This window comes from Oryctolagus cuniculus, chromosome 15, assembly GCF_964237555.1.
Source record: "Oryctolagus cuniculus chromosome 15, mOryCun1.1, whole genome shotgun sequence".
Lineage (NCBI taxonomy): Eukaryota > Metazoa > Chordata > Mammalia > Lagomorpha > Leporidae > Oryctolagus > Oryctolagus cuniculus.
The window spans coordinates 31,483,329-31,504,006 of NC_091446.1; the positions used below are offsets into that span (position 1 = coordinate 31,483,329).

The 20,678-nt window shown below is 41.0% G+C and overlaps 1 protein-coding gene across 4 annotated transcripts in view; it reads left to right on the plus strand.

Moving 5' to 3' along the window:
* Window positions 1-20,678, plus strand: part of HPSE2 (heparanase 2 (inactive)) — a 781,878-nt gene that overhangs the window by 733,299 nt on the left and 27,901 nt on the right. For all 4 annotated transcript variants that reach the window (XM_051824058.2, XM_051824060.2, XM_051824059.2 and 1 more), the window contains one exon: window positions 19,943-20,088. In XM_051824058.2, the coding sequence (XP_051680018.1) occupies window positions 19,943-20,088 (146 nt within the window). The remainder of the gene's footprint in view (window positions 1-19,942; window positions 20,089-20,678) is intronic.

Genomic DNA, 20,678 nt, shown 5'->3' on the forward strand with positions numbered 1-20,678 from the left:
TACACATATGGTGCACATCTCCTTGACTCAGGCACATGCTCCATTGTCCCAATGGACATCACTTACAAAACTCAAGTTCAGAGATAAAATGATTGAAGATGTCAAGGCAGCAGCAACAGGAGCGGTAAGCCACACACAGGACACTTTTGAGCAAAGGACTCTTCTAAACAAGGGGCCCTATGGAGCAGCACAGGTTGTGTGCCCTGGGGCTGGCCCTAGGACTGAGAAAGTTACAGGGTTGGGTGGCCGTAAGAAAGCAGGTGAAGTAGAAACTCTTGGCTCTGCCAAAAAAGATCCCATACTATATTATGAAAAGTCCCTAACCTGTTAAGCTTTCTGGTTCAATTTCTGTTAAGAACATCTGAAAATTGTATTAGATCTTTGGCTGAGGAGGAAGAAAAGATAGGATGGAGCTTTGCCAATGTTTTTATTATAGTTGACAAGGGAACTTCTGAGGTAGAAATCTAGAAAGTGAACCTCTATTACATAGATTTTTAATTCCTAATCATAAGGGAAATTTCTAAATACAGTTTTAGTATCCCACTTACACTTTTGAAACAACTGCTGGCACTTAAAACTGCAGAATTATTAAGAGAGAAAAATTGGGTAAAGTTTTCCATACAGTTGATTGTATATGGAGAGTCTGCCTATATATAATTGAAGATTTACACCATTATGTTTTTACAAATGTCAGAATTATCAAGGTACGTAATAAGATTTATAGAATATCTTCATTCTGGATTCAATAAGCTGTTTTCCAGCCTGCAGTTTTCTGAAATTGGGCTTTCCTTTGAACTTTGAAAATTTTGCACATGTCAAAGTCTATGTTCTATTTTACACTGAGTTTATGTGCCAAGATTGCTGTTCTCTCCAGCTTCTCCATATCAATTGGTATTTCATTATACAAGGTCTGGAAGACCCCATAAATGAAGCTCTTTAGGTTTGTAATGATTGATTTTCAATATTTGGGTATTTGTGTATGGAAATGTCAAAGAGAGCTCTGATTTGGTACTGTGGCTTCCCATTTGCACTTATGAAGAATAAGACAGGGTCAGACTTTTGGCAGAGCAGTTAAGCTGCTCGTAAGGATGCTCACAAGCCATATTAGAGTGCCTGGGTTGAGTCTCAGCTCTAATCCCAGTTTCAGCTTCCTGCTATCGTGCACTCTGGGAGGAATCAGGTGATGACTCAACTGGCTGGGTCCCTGCCACCATGTAAGAGACTCAAATTGAGTTTCTGGCTCCTGGCTTCGGCCTAATACTGTACTGGCTATTGTGGGAATTTGGGGAGTGAAACAATGGCTAAGTGCTAACACTCTATCTCTCTCTTTCCCTTCCGCTAATCCCTAAGATAGATAAATAAACCTGCTCAAAAGTGTTCTAGTAACTAACTTGTGATCACCTCCTGCATGGTAAGGACAAATTAATGTCTAAAAATGAAAAACCCTTTCCAGTGGCTATGTGCTATGGTCAGCCAAGCAAACTGCTTGTTGTCCCTGGTTATAGGGCAACATCCATATAGGAAGAATTGATCCAAAACCCAAAAGAACCTGCGATAATGACAATTGTGTGCAAGGCCCAGAATAAGATACAGATCTTCTGTCTTTCCTCTCCGCTGCCTCTGACTTCTGTTTTCAAGATTTCCTGACGAAGGCAGGCCTCATTCCACAATGTCTGTTTTCTCTCACCCTAGAACTGCTCACACACCTCATACATTTCTTTGCTCTTCATAAATACAAAGCACTGCTCAGTTTCCTTTATGGAGGAGAACAAGGATTCTCTGCCCCTCCCTAGCTTTAGTCTTTATTTTCTTTAGCGTATTTCTATACTTAGGCCCCGGTTTTGTGTGCAGCAGTAGACATTGGAGGTTGCAGAGTTAACTACTTTTTAAAAATCACATAAAGTCTCATGTCAATGAAAATATTCTAAAGGCCATTAGATATGCAGGTACTTCTTAAAGGATGGATCTTACCTTGAAGACCATGCTTTTTGAAGTTTTGACTCAATTGAGTTGGGGTTGAGAAATCAGAGAACCTTTGTGGATCCATAACAGCAAAGACAGCATATTCTACTTTTTTTAAAGCTTTTATTAATGAATGTATTTTTCACAAGTACAAGTTTAGGTATATAGTGGTTCTTTCCCCCATACCCGCCCTCCCACTCCAATTCCCATGCCACCTCCCACTCTCTCTCCCATCCCCTTCTTCATTATGATTCATTTTTAGTTTAATTTTATATACAGAGGACCAACTCTGTGTTAAGTACAGATTTCAACAGCTAGCACACACACACAACGTGTAAAGTACAGTTTGAGAACAAGTTTTGCAGTTAATTCACATAGTACAACTCATTAAAGATGGAGATCCTACATGGGGAGTAAGTGCACAATGACTTCTGTTGTTCCTTTAATGATTAACACTCTTATTTATGATGTTAGTGATCAACCGAGTCTCTTTCCATGACTGCCAAGGCTATGGAAGCCTTTTGTGACCACAGACTCCATCACTATTTGCAGTATGCTCTACCTTAAAAATTGAAATGTGTGGGGCGACACTGTGGTGCAGAGGGTTAGGCTGCTGCTTGCAACTCTTGTATCCCATATCCAAGTGTCAGTTCAAGTCTCAGCTGCTCTGCTTCTGATCCAGCTTACTACTGATGAGTCTGGGAAGGCATCAGGTGATGGAACAACTACTTGGGTCCCTACCACCCACATGGGAGACATGGATGAAATTCCTGGCTCATGGCTTCAGTCTCACCCAGCCCTGGCTGTTGTGGGCATTTGGGGACTGAACCAGAAGATGGAAGACAGCTCTCTCGCTCTCTCGCTCTCTCGCTTGCTCGCTCACTCCCTCATTCTGCCTTTCAAATAAATATTCTTTTAAAAAGTGAAATGTGAGCTTATTTAGGACCATTTGTCTCTCTGTAGGTGGCCCTGGAGTCTGTCAGTTGGGGCCTACCAATTTAAGTTGTTTTGCTCAGAAGCGAGCAGAGAGATGTAGGGACTGACCTAATTACCTGCAGCCAGCATTTCTTTTCATCAGGAAAGATCCTGAACTTAGAGCTCTCAGGTATAGAAAACCCTTCCCAGGGCTCAGAAAACTAAGGGAAGTGGCCCCTTCTTCCTAACTCCTACTGAGTTCTGGGTGCATTTGTCCTGCAGCGGCTGATCTGATAGAACAACTAGGGTTGTGCTTTCCCACTAGCTACACATTGTAGCCATTTTAGGTTCAGCTATGCATGCCAGATTGAATTAAATGCCTTTTTAAAATCTCCAAAGCAGGAAAACATCTTTGTCTGACTAGTATTTTTTATGTATTTGTTAATGAGTGTCTGCACAATAAAGATGTGGTCTGTAGCTTGTTTTCCAAGGAGGAATCCAATTTGGCTCTTGTGGATGTTGCTGCTACTCAGATAGAGTTTAATTATTTAATTGGAACAGCTGCAAAATAGCTTGTGGACACACAGTGTTCCACAGACTCTCCTGGAGCTGAGTGGAGACCACCTTGACTTTGGGGTTCTGAATCCCCTGAATGCGTCAGTGAGTGTCAGGAAAATGTCTCCTCTGGGGCTGGTTGACTGCACCGTCGGCCTCCTCAAGTCAGGCTGAGCTCTGCAGCTCACTGCACAGATTCAGTTCTTCTCTTTGTATTCGGCAGGTGCTAGCATGATGCCATCCAGAGCAAGAATCAGCCAGGTTCTCGCCAGCTTCCTCCCCTGAGATTTCTTCACTGGCTCGGCTCCTGTAACCTAACGAAAAGGCATGGGGTACTACAAGCCACGTCTCACAGGCACTGGCAGCTTTCTGACTTGTGCAAATACTTTTTGTGCAGAAAAGCTGAGGTTGTAAAACAGAGCAGGAGTATTGGGGGAGAAAAGGGACTTGTTCAAGTCTATGGGGGACCCACTTTTCAGCCCACCAACATCCGAAGAACAAGTCAGTTAAGGAAGGGAAAGTGGAACTTCAGAGTCAATTCAACCACTCTGCTCAGAGTTCGTCCTAGGCTTTGGCCACTAAACTGTGAGCTCTTTGTGATGTGAGACTGGGTCTTAGTTGTCTCTATTTGTCCCATGCAGCACAGGTGCTTAGCAAATGTTGACTGTTGTTGATGATGACACTTAGCCAAAAAATCCTCCTAATATCCTGAAATTCAGAAGATCCCTTATCATTGTTTTTCTGCTGGTGACTCGCGACTGAGAGCTCGAGTTTTGGCAGCCTGCTCTTTGACTCTTCACAGTGCTCAGTTCTTACGCTGCCCCAGGTTTGTTCATTTCAGGCCTCTCCTCACCACGTGAGCATCTGGACAGTGACTTCGCTTCCAGGGCTCTGACTTTGCTCAGGTATTCAAAGAGTTGCAACGTGGGCTGCAGGGCACCCAGGGGCAGTTCAGGTGAGGAAGAGTAATTTTACGTCTTGCCTTCCCCATATGTAATTCAGCCAGTGGAGTGGAATGTGCCTTTCTGTTTTACTAATTCTCACAGAAGAAGCTGGAGGAAAAAAGGACGGGGCTTCTTGAGGCAGCAGTAGCTCTGGAGACGCAACACAGTGAGTGACAAATTGGGGAGACAGCTGCTTTTCTACCTTCGGTGCATACTGACATCTTACTCATTTGATCAGGCTGGGACTTTAACTTCTAGCAGCTTCTTTTATTTATAGTATCAGAACTACAATAGCAAGATTTATCTGCAAAATTTTAGTACATGCATTCATTAATTCAGCAAATATTTATTAAGCACCTACAAAATACCTATGCATTGTGCTAGGTGCTAGGCTATAACATTATCACGCAGGTAAATTGTTTTATAACTCTAAGCCTCCACATATTTATAAAATATGAAAATCAAAATAGTGCCTCCTTAGAGGATTGTTCCCTGAATTCAGTGAGATAATATATGTAAGGGCTGATCATGTCACTCAAAAAGTGATAATTGGCATTATTATGAATAAATAGGAACTGTGAACTCCCTGAAGGGGCTGGTCAAGAACGCGTGCAAGTAAAAGGCAATTAGCATATAGCATGGCCACTGCTGTGGAGGGGACTACAGAGTCTTGTGATAAGGTAGTTAAAAAGAATCCCCAACTTAGACTTGGGAGTTCAGAGGCCTCCTGGACGAAGTTTCAGTTAGGAAAAAAACCCAAATGATGAGAAAGAGTTAACCAAGCAGGGCTTGGAGGGAGGAAATGCACAAACCAAAGGAATGGCATTTCTAAACAGCAGTGGCCTTGCACGGACTTAAATGAGGGACAGTAGTTCAAGATAGCTGGCGTGCACACGGGAAGCAGTTTGCAGTGTTCAGAGGAGGAAAGAGATAGCGTGGAAGGAGACACTGTCCTGGGAGTAGTGGAAGCTACTGAAACACGTTTGAGGATGGGGGACAGGATCATGTTTGCATCTTAACAAGTTCCTCCTGGTAGCAAGAGGACGAGGAAAAATGTGGTGGTTTGCAGACCCCATGTTTTTTATCAGAATGAGAGTAATGAGGAGGTTTAGAGAGGAATGGAAATGGACAAAATATAAATTTTGATTGCATGTGTAGGGTAAAGAGTAAGGATGAGTCAACAGATGATACCGAGGCTTTTGACTTGAATAATTAGGTGAGGAAGGGTGTCATTCATTAAGATTGTAAACATACAGGGCCGGGGTTGTGGCTTAGCAGGTAAAGCTGCCTCCTGCAATGCCGACATCCCACGTGGGCACTGGTTCATGTCCCAGCTTCTAATCCAGCTCCCTGCTAATGGCCTGAGAAAAGCAGCAGAAGATGGCCTAAGTGTTTGGGCCCCTGCCACCCATGTGGGAGGCCTGGATGAAGCTCCTGGCTCCTGACTTTGGCCTGATACAGCCCTGACCATTGCAGCCATCTGGGAAGTGAATCAGTAGATGGAAGAGTCTCTCTCTCTCTCTCTCTTTCTCTCTCTCTCTCTCTCTCTGACTTTTGAATACATAAATAAATCTTTAAAAAAAAAAAAGATTGAAATCATGGGAGAAGAAGCCATTGAGGGAGGGGATGGTGGAGGAAGGGGAGAATTGACATATTTGGATATTTTACATACTGAATTTGAGGTGCTTATACAGATGTAGAAAAGCCTGTTTTATGAAAATACACTTTTGAAGGAAGAATAACAAGCAAAAACTTTATTTTAAGCCTAAGGAAATTGTCAACAGAAATTTGAGTATGTGTTTCTTAGGAGAAAAAACCCTTTTTCCTCATTTTAAATGTTCAGTCTTGAACATTTAGAGAATATTCTTAAAAAGGAAAAAACAATGGCCTAATAACCCTATGGCCCAGAAATAACTATTTTAATTTAGACATACAAATACATCCTTACCTGCACAGAAGGACATTTTATCATCTTAAAATAGGATCATTCTATTTTAGAGTCTGTTCTTCCTCTACATAGTATAATGATTATCTTTTGACAACAGTAAATATTCATCCAAAATATAATTTCTGATGACTTCAAAGTATCCATAGTTGAATCTACTATAATTTACTTATCCATTCATTTATTTATTCTTCCATTCAACATAATTTATAATGACCATTGAACCAATTGAGTTTCTTTGGTCATAAAAAAAGAAAGGGTAGCAATTTGTATGACAATATTGTGGAAAATGTTACATTAGTTACATTTGGGGAAAAAAAAACAGACACACCCAGCTTGGAAAGATAGGGTTTAAGACAATGCAGGAAATCTATATGGCTACACCTCCTGGAGGCTCCACTCCATAGAATCAATCAACACTCTCCCAAAGAGAAAATCCTACTGACCTAATAGGATTACTTACTCAACAGAGGTAAGAGAGCCTAAGTAAACCATATGCAGTCATGGCTGAACCATTTCCCAGAGAAAATCCGGAATCTGTAAACAGAAGGATTGATATTTGTTACCAAAGCCAACAGTAGCCATTATAACCATTTTACAGATAAACCTTTGCACGTATCTATGTATTTCTTGGGAATATGTTATGAGAAATAGAATTGTTAGGTCAAAGGCTATGTAGCAATCTAAAGCTTTTGATGCATATTACTAGGTTACTCTTAAGAAAGTTTATTTCTGGAACTTTTTTGTTTTTTTCTTTTTTATTGTGGTAAAATATATATAACAAAAATTACCACCTTAGCAGTTTTCATGTATATTATTGAATAATTTTAAGTATATTCTTAATGGTATACAACTATCTCTACTATCTACTCCCAAAATTTTTCATTGCTCCAAATAGAAACTCTAACTGTTAAGCAGAAACTCCATTCTCACCTCCTCCCAACCTCTGGTAACCTTATTCTTTTTATCTCTATAAATTTGTTTTTTCTTGATAATTCATGTAAGTAGAAGAAACCACTTTGTGCCTGGTTATTCCATTCAGCATGTTGTTTCATGAATCAAAATGCCATTCCTTTTTGCAGCTGAATAATATTTCTTTGTATGCATACATCATGTTTGTTAATCATTCTTCTGTTGATCAGTATTTGAATTGTTTCTACTTTTTGACTACCATAAATAATGCTCATGTGAACACCCATGTCTAAGTAACTGAGTGCCTGTTTTCAATTCTTTTGGGTATATCTAGGAGTGGAATTGTTGTTATGTGGTATTTTTATCTTTAACTTTTCGAGTAACTCACCACTTTTCCACAGTATCTGCACCATTTGGCAATTGTTTTCTTACTAAATACCTGGAAATGTTTCACTGGCATACTAGATCTTCATGATCTGAATGTCCAGGCCGTGGAAACAATAATTCAAATGTAGTTTTTGCCAAAAATAACTCTCACTAAAAGAGTATAGCTTGGCATTTTTACAGCAAATTTATCAGTCTGCCCCTGGCTCTTTGAACCCAGGGAACACCACCTACCTTTTCTCTGTGAGCAGATGAAGGTATGTCTTTATAATTGCTTGTGCAAAGTCTGATTGCTTTTACTTTCAGAACACTTGGAATTCTAACTCCATACCCCAATACTTCTGTTGTCCCTTGTGTGTGACTCTGTGGAGTGAATTCTAGGTTGAGTGTCCATGCTACTCAGTTCTCTGGTTTGAGCATCACTCCATTGTATTGGGTTGGAAGTTCCTCACTGCTACCACTGATGGCTTCATGGAGCCTCAACACGGCCAATATCTGTCTCCTCTCACCTTTCACAGGTCTGGGGTTGATGGTGCTGAGTACAGAAAAACTCTCTCTCTTTTTTTTTTTTTTTCAAAGTAAATGACCTGAAATCTAACTATAGATAAAACTGAATAAGACAAGCAAGAGATAAGAAATTAGAACAAGGGAAAATTGCTTCCCTAGGTTGTCCTGTTTCAAACCATTTGTTGAACATTTTTATGTTCTAGATAAGATGTTAAGTCTGGAGATAGTCTCATCATCATGTAATCCATAGTCTACATTCAAGGAAATAAGTATATGAATCAGATAATCTTACTAATGTCTAAATACCAGCAGAATTGAATGTTCAAGAGAGAGAAATTGTTCTGTGAGAACATTTAACATAATATGTGACTTAGCTCAGACAGAGGATGGGAGTGGTCCAGGAAGGCTTCCTCAGGAAGTGATCCTTCCGCTGATAACTGAGTTAACAAAGGGTGTGTGTGTGTGTGTGTGTTGAGGATATGGGGGTGGATTGAGATTAGGAGGTAATTAGGAAAATAGAAATGCCCTGTTGGTGGTGTCAGAGAAAAAAATAATCAACATCCTTGAGCATAAAAAGCCAGGTAGAGAAAGGTGAGGTGGTAAGAATCCATTCATTTCAAAATCACTGGCCTTCCTTCCCTAGCCTGCCAGCAATGGGAAGCCATTTGACAGTTTTAAGTGGTGTAGCAAAAATGGTTTGGAGGGAGTTTCTTTTCCTCTAAAAAGGGAAGCAGGAGAAAACGCAGTTTTAGAATTTCTCAAGATGCTTTAATCACATGGAAACTTTCCGGGTCTGCCTTGCAGCTCGCTCTCTGTGGAGGAAGTTGGAGCAGCAGGGCTGTTTCCCTACATGTTAGCTCTGGCGTCCGGCCACATCTGGGGCAAGAACCAACAGTGGTGTTCCACTTCATTTCTTGTTGGCTCTCCAAGGTCAAATATCTAGATGAAGAGCAGCTACTGCTGTAGCATTTGTGCCCACTTAGAGTTAACTAGATTTAAGGGACTTTGGAAATCACATAAGAGGCTCCATGAAGGAAAATATTTGCTATTTGGCTGTTACATTTCAGCATATGAATATTTCCCACAAACAGAAAACACTGAGATTAAATAAGGTGAGGCACTTGCAGCAAGGCCTATCAAGAGCTTAGACAAACCACGACCTTTGAACCTCCCAGAGTTCCCATTTCACTCCCATTCAGCCTTGGAGGTTCTCTCATCAGCTTCAGGCAGTGAATCTTAGTATGAGTGTTCTTCAGTCAAACTACATTTATTGAATGCAAATATCTAGGGCACCGAGGCTGCAGAGACAAGCCCTGATCTCTAGGAGCTTCCTTCCAACGCTCCTTACAACACACACACACACACACACACACGTGCACACACACGTGCACACACACGCACACACATCAGGTATGTTTTCAGGGAAACTGAAAGCACAACTGTGTACATAGTAGAATATTTTGATGAAGCTGAAAAAATATTTCAAGGAATAAAGAGAATAATAAGCAACATTTATTAAATGCTTTTATGTAGCAGGCATTTTGATAGATGTTTCCAGATTTATTGTCTCATTAAATCCCTATGAGGAAACTGAGGTTTAGAGATAATAAATAACTTTCCAGTATTTGAATATATATCTTTCAACTCTAAGCAAATTACTTCTCCGCTTTTATTTCTCTGTGAAGCCTCCCCCGAAGTCCTGCAGTCATAAATAATTGTTTCCTCTTCTGAATTCCCAAAGCACTGCAAGTGGTCCCAGTTCACGTGGTATTGACTTTAGTCGTCTCATGTCACTGAGCCTTGTCTCCATGTGTCTTTGCTCCTAAGTCCTTTGAGGATAGGAAGCCGTCTGGTTCATCTTTGCATTTCCCAGGCTCGACAGAATACCTCAAACACCATTAATATGTGCTCAGAAAATGCTTGTAAAATCAATCCACTAATTCATTCCTAGCTTTCACGGGTAAGTCGGGGCCTAGAGCCACGGCTAGCCCCCTTTCTCACCCCTAGCACTGTAACATAGCATCAAGGGTCTCATGAACCCAAGCCCTGGTCACACCTCCATAAACAGGATCACCCTGCCAGCTTTCTGACCTGGTGGCACGCACTCCAGAGCTCCAGTGGGAAGCCAGACCTCAGGTGGCAGCCCACAAAGATCGTGGCAACAAGCTAAAGGCTGTCTGGCCAGAGAAGTCTAGAGTCCTGGGTAAGCAGAGTGCAGTCTAGAAAAGGATACCAGTCAAGTGGAGAATGGCCCCTTAGCTCTGGGCGTTCTTGGTCCCATAAAGGGGGGGGGGGGGGGTGAAGCACAAGGAGGGCCAGCGCCCAGCCCTCTGAAGCAGGAGCCCCCTTGCCTGCCTCTAGGTGACTCCACATAGGAAGTGCAAGAGACAGGGAGTGAAATAAGTGGACAAAGACAAACATTTAAAAAACATGCATTGGATTCAAATGTACTAAAAATCTTAAACTTGAGAACTAAGCTTTAAGGACACATGATGTACATTGTTAGTTATTGCTACTACTAGGACTGCTTTTTTTAACATATGTTCTTTTCGGACTTATTATTGGCAGAACTTGGTATCAAGAAGCTTCTGTTGGCTGGGACTGGGTTGGGAGGAAGTGGGGCTGAGGATAGAAGGAAAATCCTGCTGCTGGTGCTGTGCTACCAGTAGCCGCCCCGTCCTCCAGAACTAACAAGGACTTGAGCACTTAAAAAGCTATGAAGAGCGTTTGGTGCACGTGCCCTATATGCAGTCAATCACCCAGTCCCATCAATGTTATCTCCTAAATCAGTTAATTAAACTTACCTTAATCAAAACTATCATTATCTTTCTTCTAAACAACCTCAAGTGATTTTCTCTGTTCCGTTTTCTGCACAGCCATGAAAGTCAACCCATTAAATGTAAATCGAGTAATACCACTTTCTCTGTTAGAATCTTGCCATGACTTCTCATTTATTTTAAGATGAATTCTATAATTTTTAGGTCTTTATGAACTGCCACTACCATCCTCATCTCATCCCATTCTTGCGTGTGTTTGTTGCACTCTAGCTGAATTGACTGCTTTCAAATTCCTTCACATCTCAGAGTCTTTGCATAGCTCTTTCTCTTACCTGACACCCCTTCTGTCCCCACTCTCTTCCTCCAGTCGTAAATGTCACTCCATGAGAGGCCACCTCGCTGGCCCCCAGGCTGGTGTATACCTTCTATTATGTGATCTCGTAGAATCCTGCCCTACCCCTCCATTACCATTAGCACTACCAAAATTAATTAATTGCTTAACTCTTTGGTTTAAGGTCCATCTTTATTGCTAGGTGATAAGCTTCAAGAACTTGGCAAGAACTCTATTTGCCGTATTCCACATATGTTCCTGACACCTAGCATAGAGCCTTAGACATAGCAGGGATTCTATAATTGAATTCTAGCACCACCTCCTATAGGCCTGGCACACTGCTAGGCACTGAGCTATAGGAATTGGCAGGGTAGTTTTCAATCACAAGGAACACACAGCTCAGCAATTCATCCAGTAAATTCTGTAACCTTTTGTCATTCTCTCTCTTCCTATTTGTTGTGGTTCAATTTACTCTATATACTGCCTGTCTAGCTCTCAGACAGCAATTGACTTTTTGACAAATACTGAAGAAAAAGAAAAGATTTAAAACCTCTGTCTTTCTAGTGTCATCTGCTATTAGTTTTCTCTCTCCAGCTAATAAATGGACACTATTTTTCTTCAAGTTCTTCTCATGTCTGCTACATTTAAAGAATGTCTGTCTGTGTCTCAGTCCCTTGAAAATTGCAATGTCTTGCTTCCTTTGGATTTATTACTATTATTGACATAAAAAGTCATTATATGACGGGTTGTCTTCCCTCTTAATGAACTCTTACTATCTGGAAACTCCTCACTGTATTCCATCTTTCAGGAAATATCCTCTTTGTTGTTAGATATGTATGTGTGTTCTCTATTGTTTTCCTATCTGTTCTATGCATCAAGATAATCTTTCTACTTTTTGTGACATTTCCTTACAAAATATGCAGGAGTCATTTCATTTATATTATGAATGGTACATGTTCATAATAAAATAAAAGAAAGAGAAGAAGGGAGAGAGAAGAAGGAAAGAAGGGAAGAGGAGGGAGGATATACAATGCGATTCTGTTGAGAGATGATTTACAAAAAGGAGAGATAGATGGAGAATGGAGTTTCTTAAAAAGAGGCAGAATAGACAACTGAAAAAGAGTAAAGGCGAAAAAAAAAAGAGTCTGAAAATGGTCCATGAGACTAAGGCAAAATTCCAAGCATCAACTAACTTGCCAATCAGAATCCTCCATTCCTCTGAGGGAAGAGATGATAAAATGAAAGTAAATCACAGTTTGTCTTTGGGTAAAACAATTTGTTTGCCTGCTTATGGGTGAATCAATGATGTCATCTTCATAAAGGAAGCTCTGATGGACAAATCATACAAAATGTTTCATGCATCTCTTTAATATATTATTTGACCCATAGAAAAGATTATTTATGCCTAAATGTTGCTTTTAAAGCGAAATAATACAATCAGTACCTGTGAGTCTACTACTCAAATCTGAAGCGTTACCAATAACTCCTTCCCACCTCTAAGTTTCTTGACTTTCCTATTCCACTGATTCCTCTTGTCCCACCCAAAGTAACTGCTACCATAAATTTTATGTTTATCAGTGCACTGCATAATGCATACAAGTATATGCACAGTTTTACTACAGATGCATGTCTGCTTAGACAATATATATTTACGAGCTTTTTTATTTTTTTTGTTTTTTTTAAAGATTTTTATTTATTTATTTGACAGGTAGAGTTACAGACGGTGAGAGACGGAGACAGAGAAAAAGGTCTTCCTTCCATTGGTTCACTCCCCAAATGGCCACCACGGCCGGAGATACACTGATCAGAAGCCAGGAGCCAGGAGCTTCTTCCTGGTCTCCCATGCAGGTGCAGAGGCCCAAGCACTTGGGCCATCTTCCACTGCCTTCCCGGGCCACAGCAGAGAGCTGGACTGGAAGAGGAGCAACTGGGACTAGAACCCGGCGCCCATATGGGATGCCACTGCCGCAGGTGGAGGATTAACCTAGTGAACCACCACACCGGCCCTCTATGAGCTAATTTTTTTAAAAAGATTTATTTTATTTATTTGAAAGACAGAGTTACAGAGAGAGGTAGAGAAAGAGAAAGGTCTTCCATCCGCTGGTTCACTCTCCAGATGGCCGCAACAGCCGGAACTGCGCCTATTGGAAGCCAGAAGCTTCTTCTGGGTCTCCCACGTGGGTGCAGGGTCCCAAGCACTTGAACCATCTTCTACTGCTTTCCTAGGCCATAGCAGAGAGGGATTGGAAGTGGAGCAGCCGGGACTAGAACTGGCACCCATATGGGATGCCGGTGCTTCAGGCCAGGGCTTTAACCCGCTGCGTCGCAGCGCCAGCCCCTTATGAGTTAATTATTAACAGTTATTTTAATACTGAAAAAGCAAACATTTGCCTATAGTATACAAGACACATACAGTATTACCTAAATCAGATACTTTGCCTGGGCTTTGAATTAGGAGTTGAGGTAGGAACTGAAGGCTTTGTCTAGTGGTATGCACTTCTGGAAGTGGAAATGAAGGGACTCATCACAAATAGTTTTCATAGAATATCAAATGGATCCATGGGGAGGACAGGCATGCAGAAGTACTTTGAACGTGTGTTTTCTAGAAATGGAAAATCGACCTGTATCTGTGTCTGCCCACAGAGTAAGTTTGAGACTTAACACTGGGTTCTCCTCAAGGCTCTGCTTACCACTAAATAGTTACTAGAAAACCCTATAAGTAAATTTTTTTCTGATTTCCTTGTCTTAACTAAAAAGATTTCCATGTTTTCTTCTTCATTAAAGACAGACAGTCAGATATTTTTTTCCTCCTTGGCAGGAGTTCTTTTAATATTTATAGATAAGAAGACTAAATATAATAAAATGTAAATTTTCCTCACTTGATTTATAAATTCAATAGAGTTCTAAAATCCCAGAATACTTTTTTTAGATATTGGATACCCAGTTTATTTTAGATAATCTGATTCTGAAATTTCTATGACTAGCAAAGGACCAAGATTAGCAAAGCATTATGGTAAGGGGCTTATTCTGCCAAATTTCAAGACATAACATAAAACAGCAGTGAGTAAAGCAGTGTAGGATTAGTGTAGCTCAGAAAATTGGGACAGAATGGAACTCAGGAACAGATCCATGAATATATGGGACACAGAGGACACTGCAGATCACTAAAGGAAGGGGATACCATGTAATAAATGACACTGCTGTAATTGACTATCCACATGGAAAAATATGAAATTAGATACCTACCCTTTACCATACCCCAGGTCATACTTTTGTGATTAAAGACTTAATAATGAAAGAGAAAAAGTTTAAAATATTAAAAGAATATATATTATAATAACTTAATAAACTTAAGTGCAGGAAGAAATTCTTTTGTTTTTTAATTTTTTTTTTTTTTTTGACAGGCAGAGTTAGACAGTGAGAGAGAGAGACAGAGAGAAAGGTCTTCCTTCTGTTGGTTCACGCCCCAAATGGCAGCTACGGCCGGCGCTGCGCTGATCCGAAGCCAGGAGCCAGGTGCTTCCTCCTGGTCTCCCATGTGGGTGCAGGGCCCAAGAACTTGGGCCATCCTCCACTGCACTCCCGGGCCACAGCAGAGAGCTGGACTGGAAGAGGAGCAACCAGGACACAATCCAGCACCCCAACCAGGACTAGAACCCAGGGTGCCGGCGCCGCAAGCGGAGAATTAGCCTAGCGAGCCACGGCGCCGGCCTAGGAATTCTTAACAAACAAAAAGAGGTAGACATTTTTGTCCACTGGATGGGCAAAAATTAAGAAGTCTGAAAATAAAAAGTGGGCAAGGATGTGGGTCAAGAGAAGTCCACACAGACTCTGTTGGAAGGAGATATCACTTTGGGAAAGGTGGGCATTATCCTGTAATGTATATTTTTATAACTGTATCTGATATAGCAGTTCTACTCGTAGGTATGTACTCTAGAACCATGCTTCTCAATCTTACGTGAGTATCAGAATCACCTGGAAAGCCACCCGGGGCCCAGCCTCTAGGGTTCTGATTCAGGCGGCCTGATGTGAAGTCCATGAATGAGCGTTTTTTGGAGCACCAGGATGATGTAGCTGCTGCTGCGTACCAGCCCCGGCTGGAGCTACACTCCTCTGGATTTCTTCACCTGCGTGTGAGGAAATAGGAACAAGAATGTCAAAGCCACGACAAAAGACAAAAAATGGAAACGCAACAGACAGGGTTCCACATGTGGAGCGGAGATCATGGTAACCTCGAAGTTCTCTGCAACAACAGACACCACAAAAAGTGACTTCAAAGTTTATTTGGAAAAACAAGTGGGTATGGCTGCTTCAAGAGTATGTGAAGAAAGAAAACACAGGATGAAATAGACTTGAACTCTAGACGTTAAAATATAAATTATAACAATTGAAATGATGTGAAACTGATAAAAAATGAAGCATTCAGTGGAAGAGAATAGAAACTCCAGACACAGAAGTTCAGAAGCACTATTTCTTGTCAGTATATTATGATATACATATGATAAAATATCAGATATATAATATATATAAAGTATATAATATATTTAGTATATAATAAAGATGGGCTCATAGATTATTCACTATTTGATACTACAGGAACAAATTATTTAGAAAATAATAAACTTAGTAGCATACACTGAGTCATTTTCAATGAATTAAAAGTTTAAAATTTAGGCCGGCACCGCGGCTCAATAGGCTAATCCTCCGCCTTGCGGCGCCGGCACACCAGGTTCTAGTCCCGGTCGGGGCGCCGGATTCTGTCCCGGTTGCCCCTCTTCCAGGCCAGCTCTCTGCTGTGGCCAGGGAGTGCAGTGGAGGATGGCCCAAGTGCTTGGGCCCTGCACCCCATGGGACACCAGGATAAGCACCTGGCTCCTGGCTTCCGATCAGCGCGGTGCACCGGCCGCAGCGCACCGGCCGCGGCGGCCATTGGAGGGTGAACCAACGGCAAAGGAAGACCTTTCTCTCTGTCTCTCTCACTGTCCACTCTGCCTGTCAAAAAAAAAAAAGTTTAAAATTTAAAATGATGATATAAACTAAAAAGAAAAAAATACAAATAAAGATGTATGTTATCCTTGCATGAGGAAGGACTTTCTAAGAATAAAAGGAAGAAATCAAAATAAAAGTATTGAAATATTTCCCATAAAATTATTTTATCCTCTGTCAAAAACTCACAAAGGTAATAAAATGCACCCACACAACTTGAACAGAATATTTATATCATAAACAAATAGAAATGGTAAATATTATGTTATGTGGATTTTTCCACCAAAAAAAAAAAAACCCTGGGAAAATTATTTGTCATTAAGAATTAACTTCCTCAACCTCTTTTGTGTATCTGTCTCAGAACCTTTTTAGAGCTTTACCCAGCCCTCTCCTCCCTTCTTAGAGCACAAGTTAGCTTTTACCTATCCCCCAGTGGAAAGTGAGCTGATAATGGCCAGTGCCGCGGCTCACTAGGCTAATCCTCCACCTGCAGTGCCGGCACCCCGGGGTTCTAGTCCCGGTCAGGGCGCCGGATTCTGTCCCAGTTGCCCCTCTTCCAGGCCAGCTCTCTGCTATGGCCCAGGAGTGCAGAGGAGGATGGCCCAGGTGCTTAGGCCCTGCACCCGCATGGGAGACCAGGAGGAAGCACCTGGCTCCTGCCTTTGGATCAGCGCGATGCGCCGGCTGCCGGGGCTGCCATTGGAGGGTGAACCAACGGCAAAAGGAAGACCTTTCTCTCTGTCTCTCTCTCTCTCTGTCACTGCCCACTCTGCCTGTCAAAAAAATTTAAAAAAAAAAAAGGAAAGTGAGCTGATTTCAATAAAACAGAGTGTAAGTTCAACTTTATCACTTAATGATGAGGATTATCTGTTGTTCTAAAGTTAATTTTTTATCTTTACACAAATATTGAGAATTAATAAATATCTCTTCATCCTGCATGTGAGAAACTTGCTGCAAATGGATCTTAAGAGAAAATTCTTTTTTGTTGTTTTTTGGTTGGGTAGGTGAGTGGTTTTTTTCTTTTTTTTAATTTAATTTTTATGCATTAATATATAGAGAACAGATTTCATAGATTTGCTTCCAATAATACAAGAATACTTTCTTCCCTCCCTCCCTCCTCCGTCCTTTCTTTTCTTCTTTTAGTTTTTTGCAATAGCATGCTTTCTTTTTTTTAACTTTTATTTAATGAATATAAATTTCCAAAGTACAGAATATTGATTACAATGGCTTCCCCCCCATAACGTCCCTCCAACCCGCAACCCTCCCCTTATCCACTCCCTCTCCCCTTCCATTCATATCAAGATTCATTTTCGATTCTCTTTATATACAGAAGATCAGTTTAGCATACATTAAGTAAAGATTTCAACAGTTTGCTCCCACACAGAAATATAAAGTGAAAAATACTGTTTGAGTACTAGTTATAGCATTAGATCTCAATGTACAGCACACTAAGGACAAATAGCATGCTTTCAGCTTACTTCATTATCGCAGGCTCAGTGCTCCTCTAAACGAAGAGCTCTACAAGTGAAAGGCAGTAGACCACTGTTCCCCAGGGGTGTAGGCAAGGGTTACAGACAACAGTCACCTCACAAGATGTCAGCTTAGTCTGATATGCACTAGGGGGTTTTGGAGTTTTCTTTGCTTTTTGCTGCATTTTGTTGTTGTTGTTTTCTGTATATTAGCTACAACCAATCAGAGAAAACACAGGACATTTGTGTTTTGGGTTCTCACTCATTTCACTAGGCATTATGGTCTTCAGTTGTATCCATTTTGTTGCAAAACGCAGGAATTCATTCTTGTGTACAACTGAGTAGTATTCCATCATGTATTTGTAACACAATGTCTTTATGCAGTCATCAGTTGGTGGACATTTGGGTTGATTCCATATCTTACCTATTGTGAACTGAGCTGCTATAAACATCAGAGTATAGATAACACTTTCACATGCAGGTTTCAATTCCTCTAGGTATATTCCCGGGAGCAGAATATGGTAGATCTATTTTCAGATTTCTGAAGAATCTCCAGACTATCTTTCACAATGGTTGTGCTAGTTTACATTCCCACCAACAATGCATTAAGCTACCTTTTCTCTACATCCTCATGAGTAGTCGTTGGTTTTTTTTATTATTATTATTTTTGGATGATAGCCATTGTAACTGGGGTGAGATGAAACCTCATTGTGGTTTTTACTTGCATTGTCCTGATGGCTAGTGATGCTGAGCATTTTTCCAAATCTGAGAATGTCCTTGGTATTTGGATTGGGATTGCACTGAAATTGTAAACTGCCTTGGGTAATATGGATATGGACATTTTGATTATATTAGTTCTTCCAATCCACAAACATGGAAGGTTTTTCCTTTTTTTTTGATGTCTTTCTATTTCTTCCCTAAATGTTTTATAATTTTCATTGTACAAATCTTTCACATCCTTGGTTAAATTTATCCCAAGTTACTTAAATTTTTTGTAGCTAATATGAATGTAACTGATCTTATGAATTTTTTCTAAGTCATGGCATTGTTTATGTATACAAAGGCTATTGATTTTTGTGTGTTTATTTTATATTGTGCAATTTTACCAAAATCTCTTAAGAGTTCCAATAATCTCTTAGGAGAGTGTTTTGGTTCCCCAATATAAAGGATCATGTCATCGGCAAAGAGGGATAATTTATCTTCCTCATTTCCAGTTTGAATCCTTTTAATTACTTTTTCTTGTCTAATGGCTCTGGCTAATACTTCCAGAACAATATTGAAAAGTAGTGGTGAAAGTGGACATCCTTAGGGCCAGCATTGTGACGTAGCAGGTAAAACTGCCACCAGTGATGCAGGCAATACATATGGGCACCAGTTGGTGTCCCAACTACTCCTCTTCCAATCCAGCTCCCTCCTAATGGCCTGGGAAAAGCAGCAGAAGATGGCCCAAGTACTTAGGCCCCTGTCACTTATGTGGGAGACCTAGAAGTAGCTCCTGGCTTCTGGCTTCAGCCTGGCCCAGTGTTAGCCTTGCAGCCATCTAGAATGTAAACCAGCAAATGGAAGATATTCTCTCCTCCTCTTTCTCTCTCTCTTTCACTCTCTCTCTCCCTCCTTCCCTCACTTTTTCCCTTTCTCCTTCCCTTTCTCTGTAACTCTGACTTTCAAATAAATAAATAAATCTTTAAAAAAAAAAGCAGTGGGCGTGCTTGCCTGATTTTGGATCTTAATGGAAGTGCTTCCAATTTTTCCTTATTCAGTGTGATGTTGGCTGTATGTCATTTATTGCCTTGATTGTGTTGGGATATGTTTCTTCTACACCCAATTTGCTTAGGGTTTTTATCATGAAAGGATGTTTTATTTTATCAAATGCTTTCTCTGTGCCTTTTGAGATAATCAGTCTAGATGCACAAAGATCATGACCATGCCTGAATGCAAATTTGAAATCAAAATATATTTAGCTTTTTCAAATTTCCTAAATAAAAGCCAGGGTGTTTGTGATAAGACATTGGAATGAAAGACAAAAAAAGGAAAAAATTGTAGTAAGAGTTTAAGAAATAGAAGTGATTTATGCTTTATCCCCAGAGGAATGATTTGCTTCATCGGAGGAACCATGCTTGTAGGGTCAAGGTCTCCGTAGGTGATGACTCTCAGGACTGGTGGGGAGTGGTTTCTGGCCTGCACATTTGTCATGTCTACTCAGAACACCTCTGCTGTGTTCCCTCCCTGACTCTGCACCTCTCTGTTCTCCTCAGGACTACTGGCTCTCTCTCCTTTACAAGCGCCTGATCGGGCCCAAGGTCTTGGCTGTGCATGTGGCTGGGCTGCAGCGGAAGCCACGGCCTGGCCGTGTGATCCGGGACAAACTGAGGATTTATGCTCACTGCACAAATCACCATAAGTAAGTCTTCATGGACATAGAAGAGAAAGGCCACCCTCCGTGGACTTCAGCCCCTCTTAGAATTCCATCCCATTTGGGACCGCCTTGAGGTGGATCTCCATGCAATGATCTTAGTTGAAAACTCCCAGACTCGCTCTGCGGTGGCCATCCTATGTCTGATACATGGCTTCTTCTCCAAATGGCTTTTCTCTAAGGAAAGCTCCCTTCTTATACTTAACAAGATTTATTCATAAAGGTCCATAAAATCTGTGCCATTTGTTCATTTCTTTATTTTCCCAATTAGTTTTTATGGGGCATTTTCTCTGTGCCTGTTGATGTAATGCCCATGAGGCTCTTCTGTGCGCCTCGGCTTGAGCCAAGGCAAGAAGCCAGATCTGTCCTGTGACCCAGCGGCAACGCTGGAGGAGATATGTCTCATTTCTGAGGTACATGCTTGAGAGCTAGAAGCCTAGCCCTAGACCAGTGTCTCCAGCTGATCTTCCCAGAAACACAGGAGTACCCAAAGGTTCTCATGCCAGTTTTTCAAACATCTTTCCAGCTCTTTTAAGTGTTAAGAAACCAAATGAAATCTGGGCTTCATTTTGGGGGGA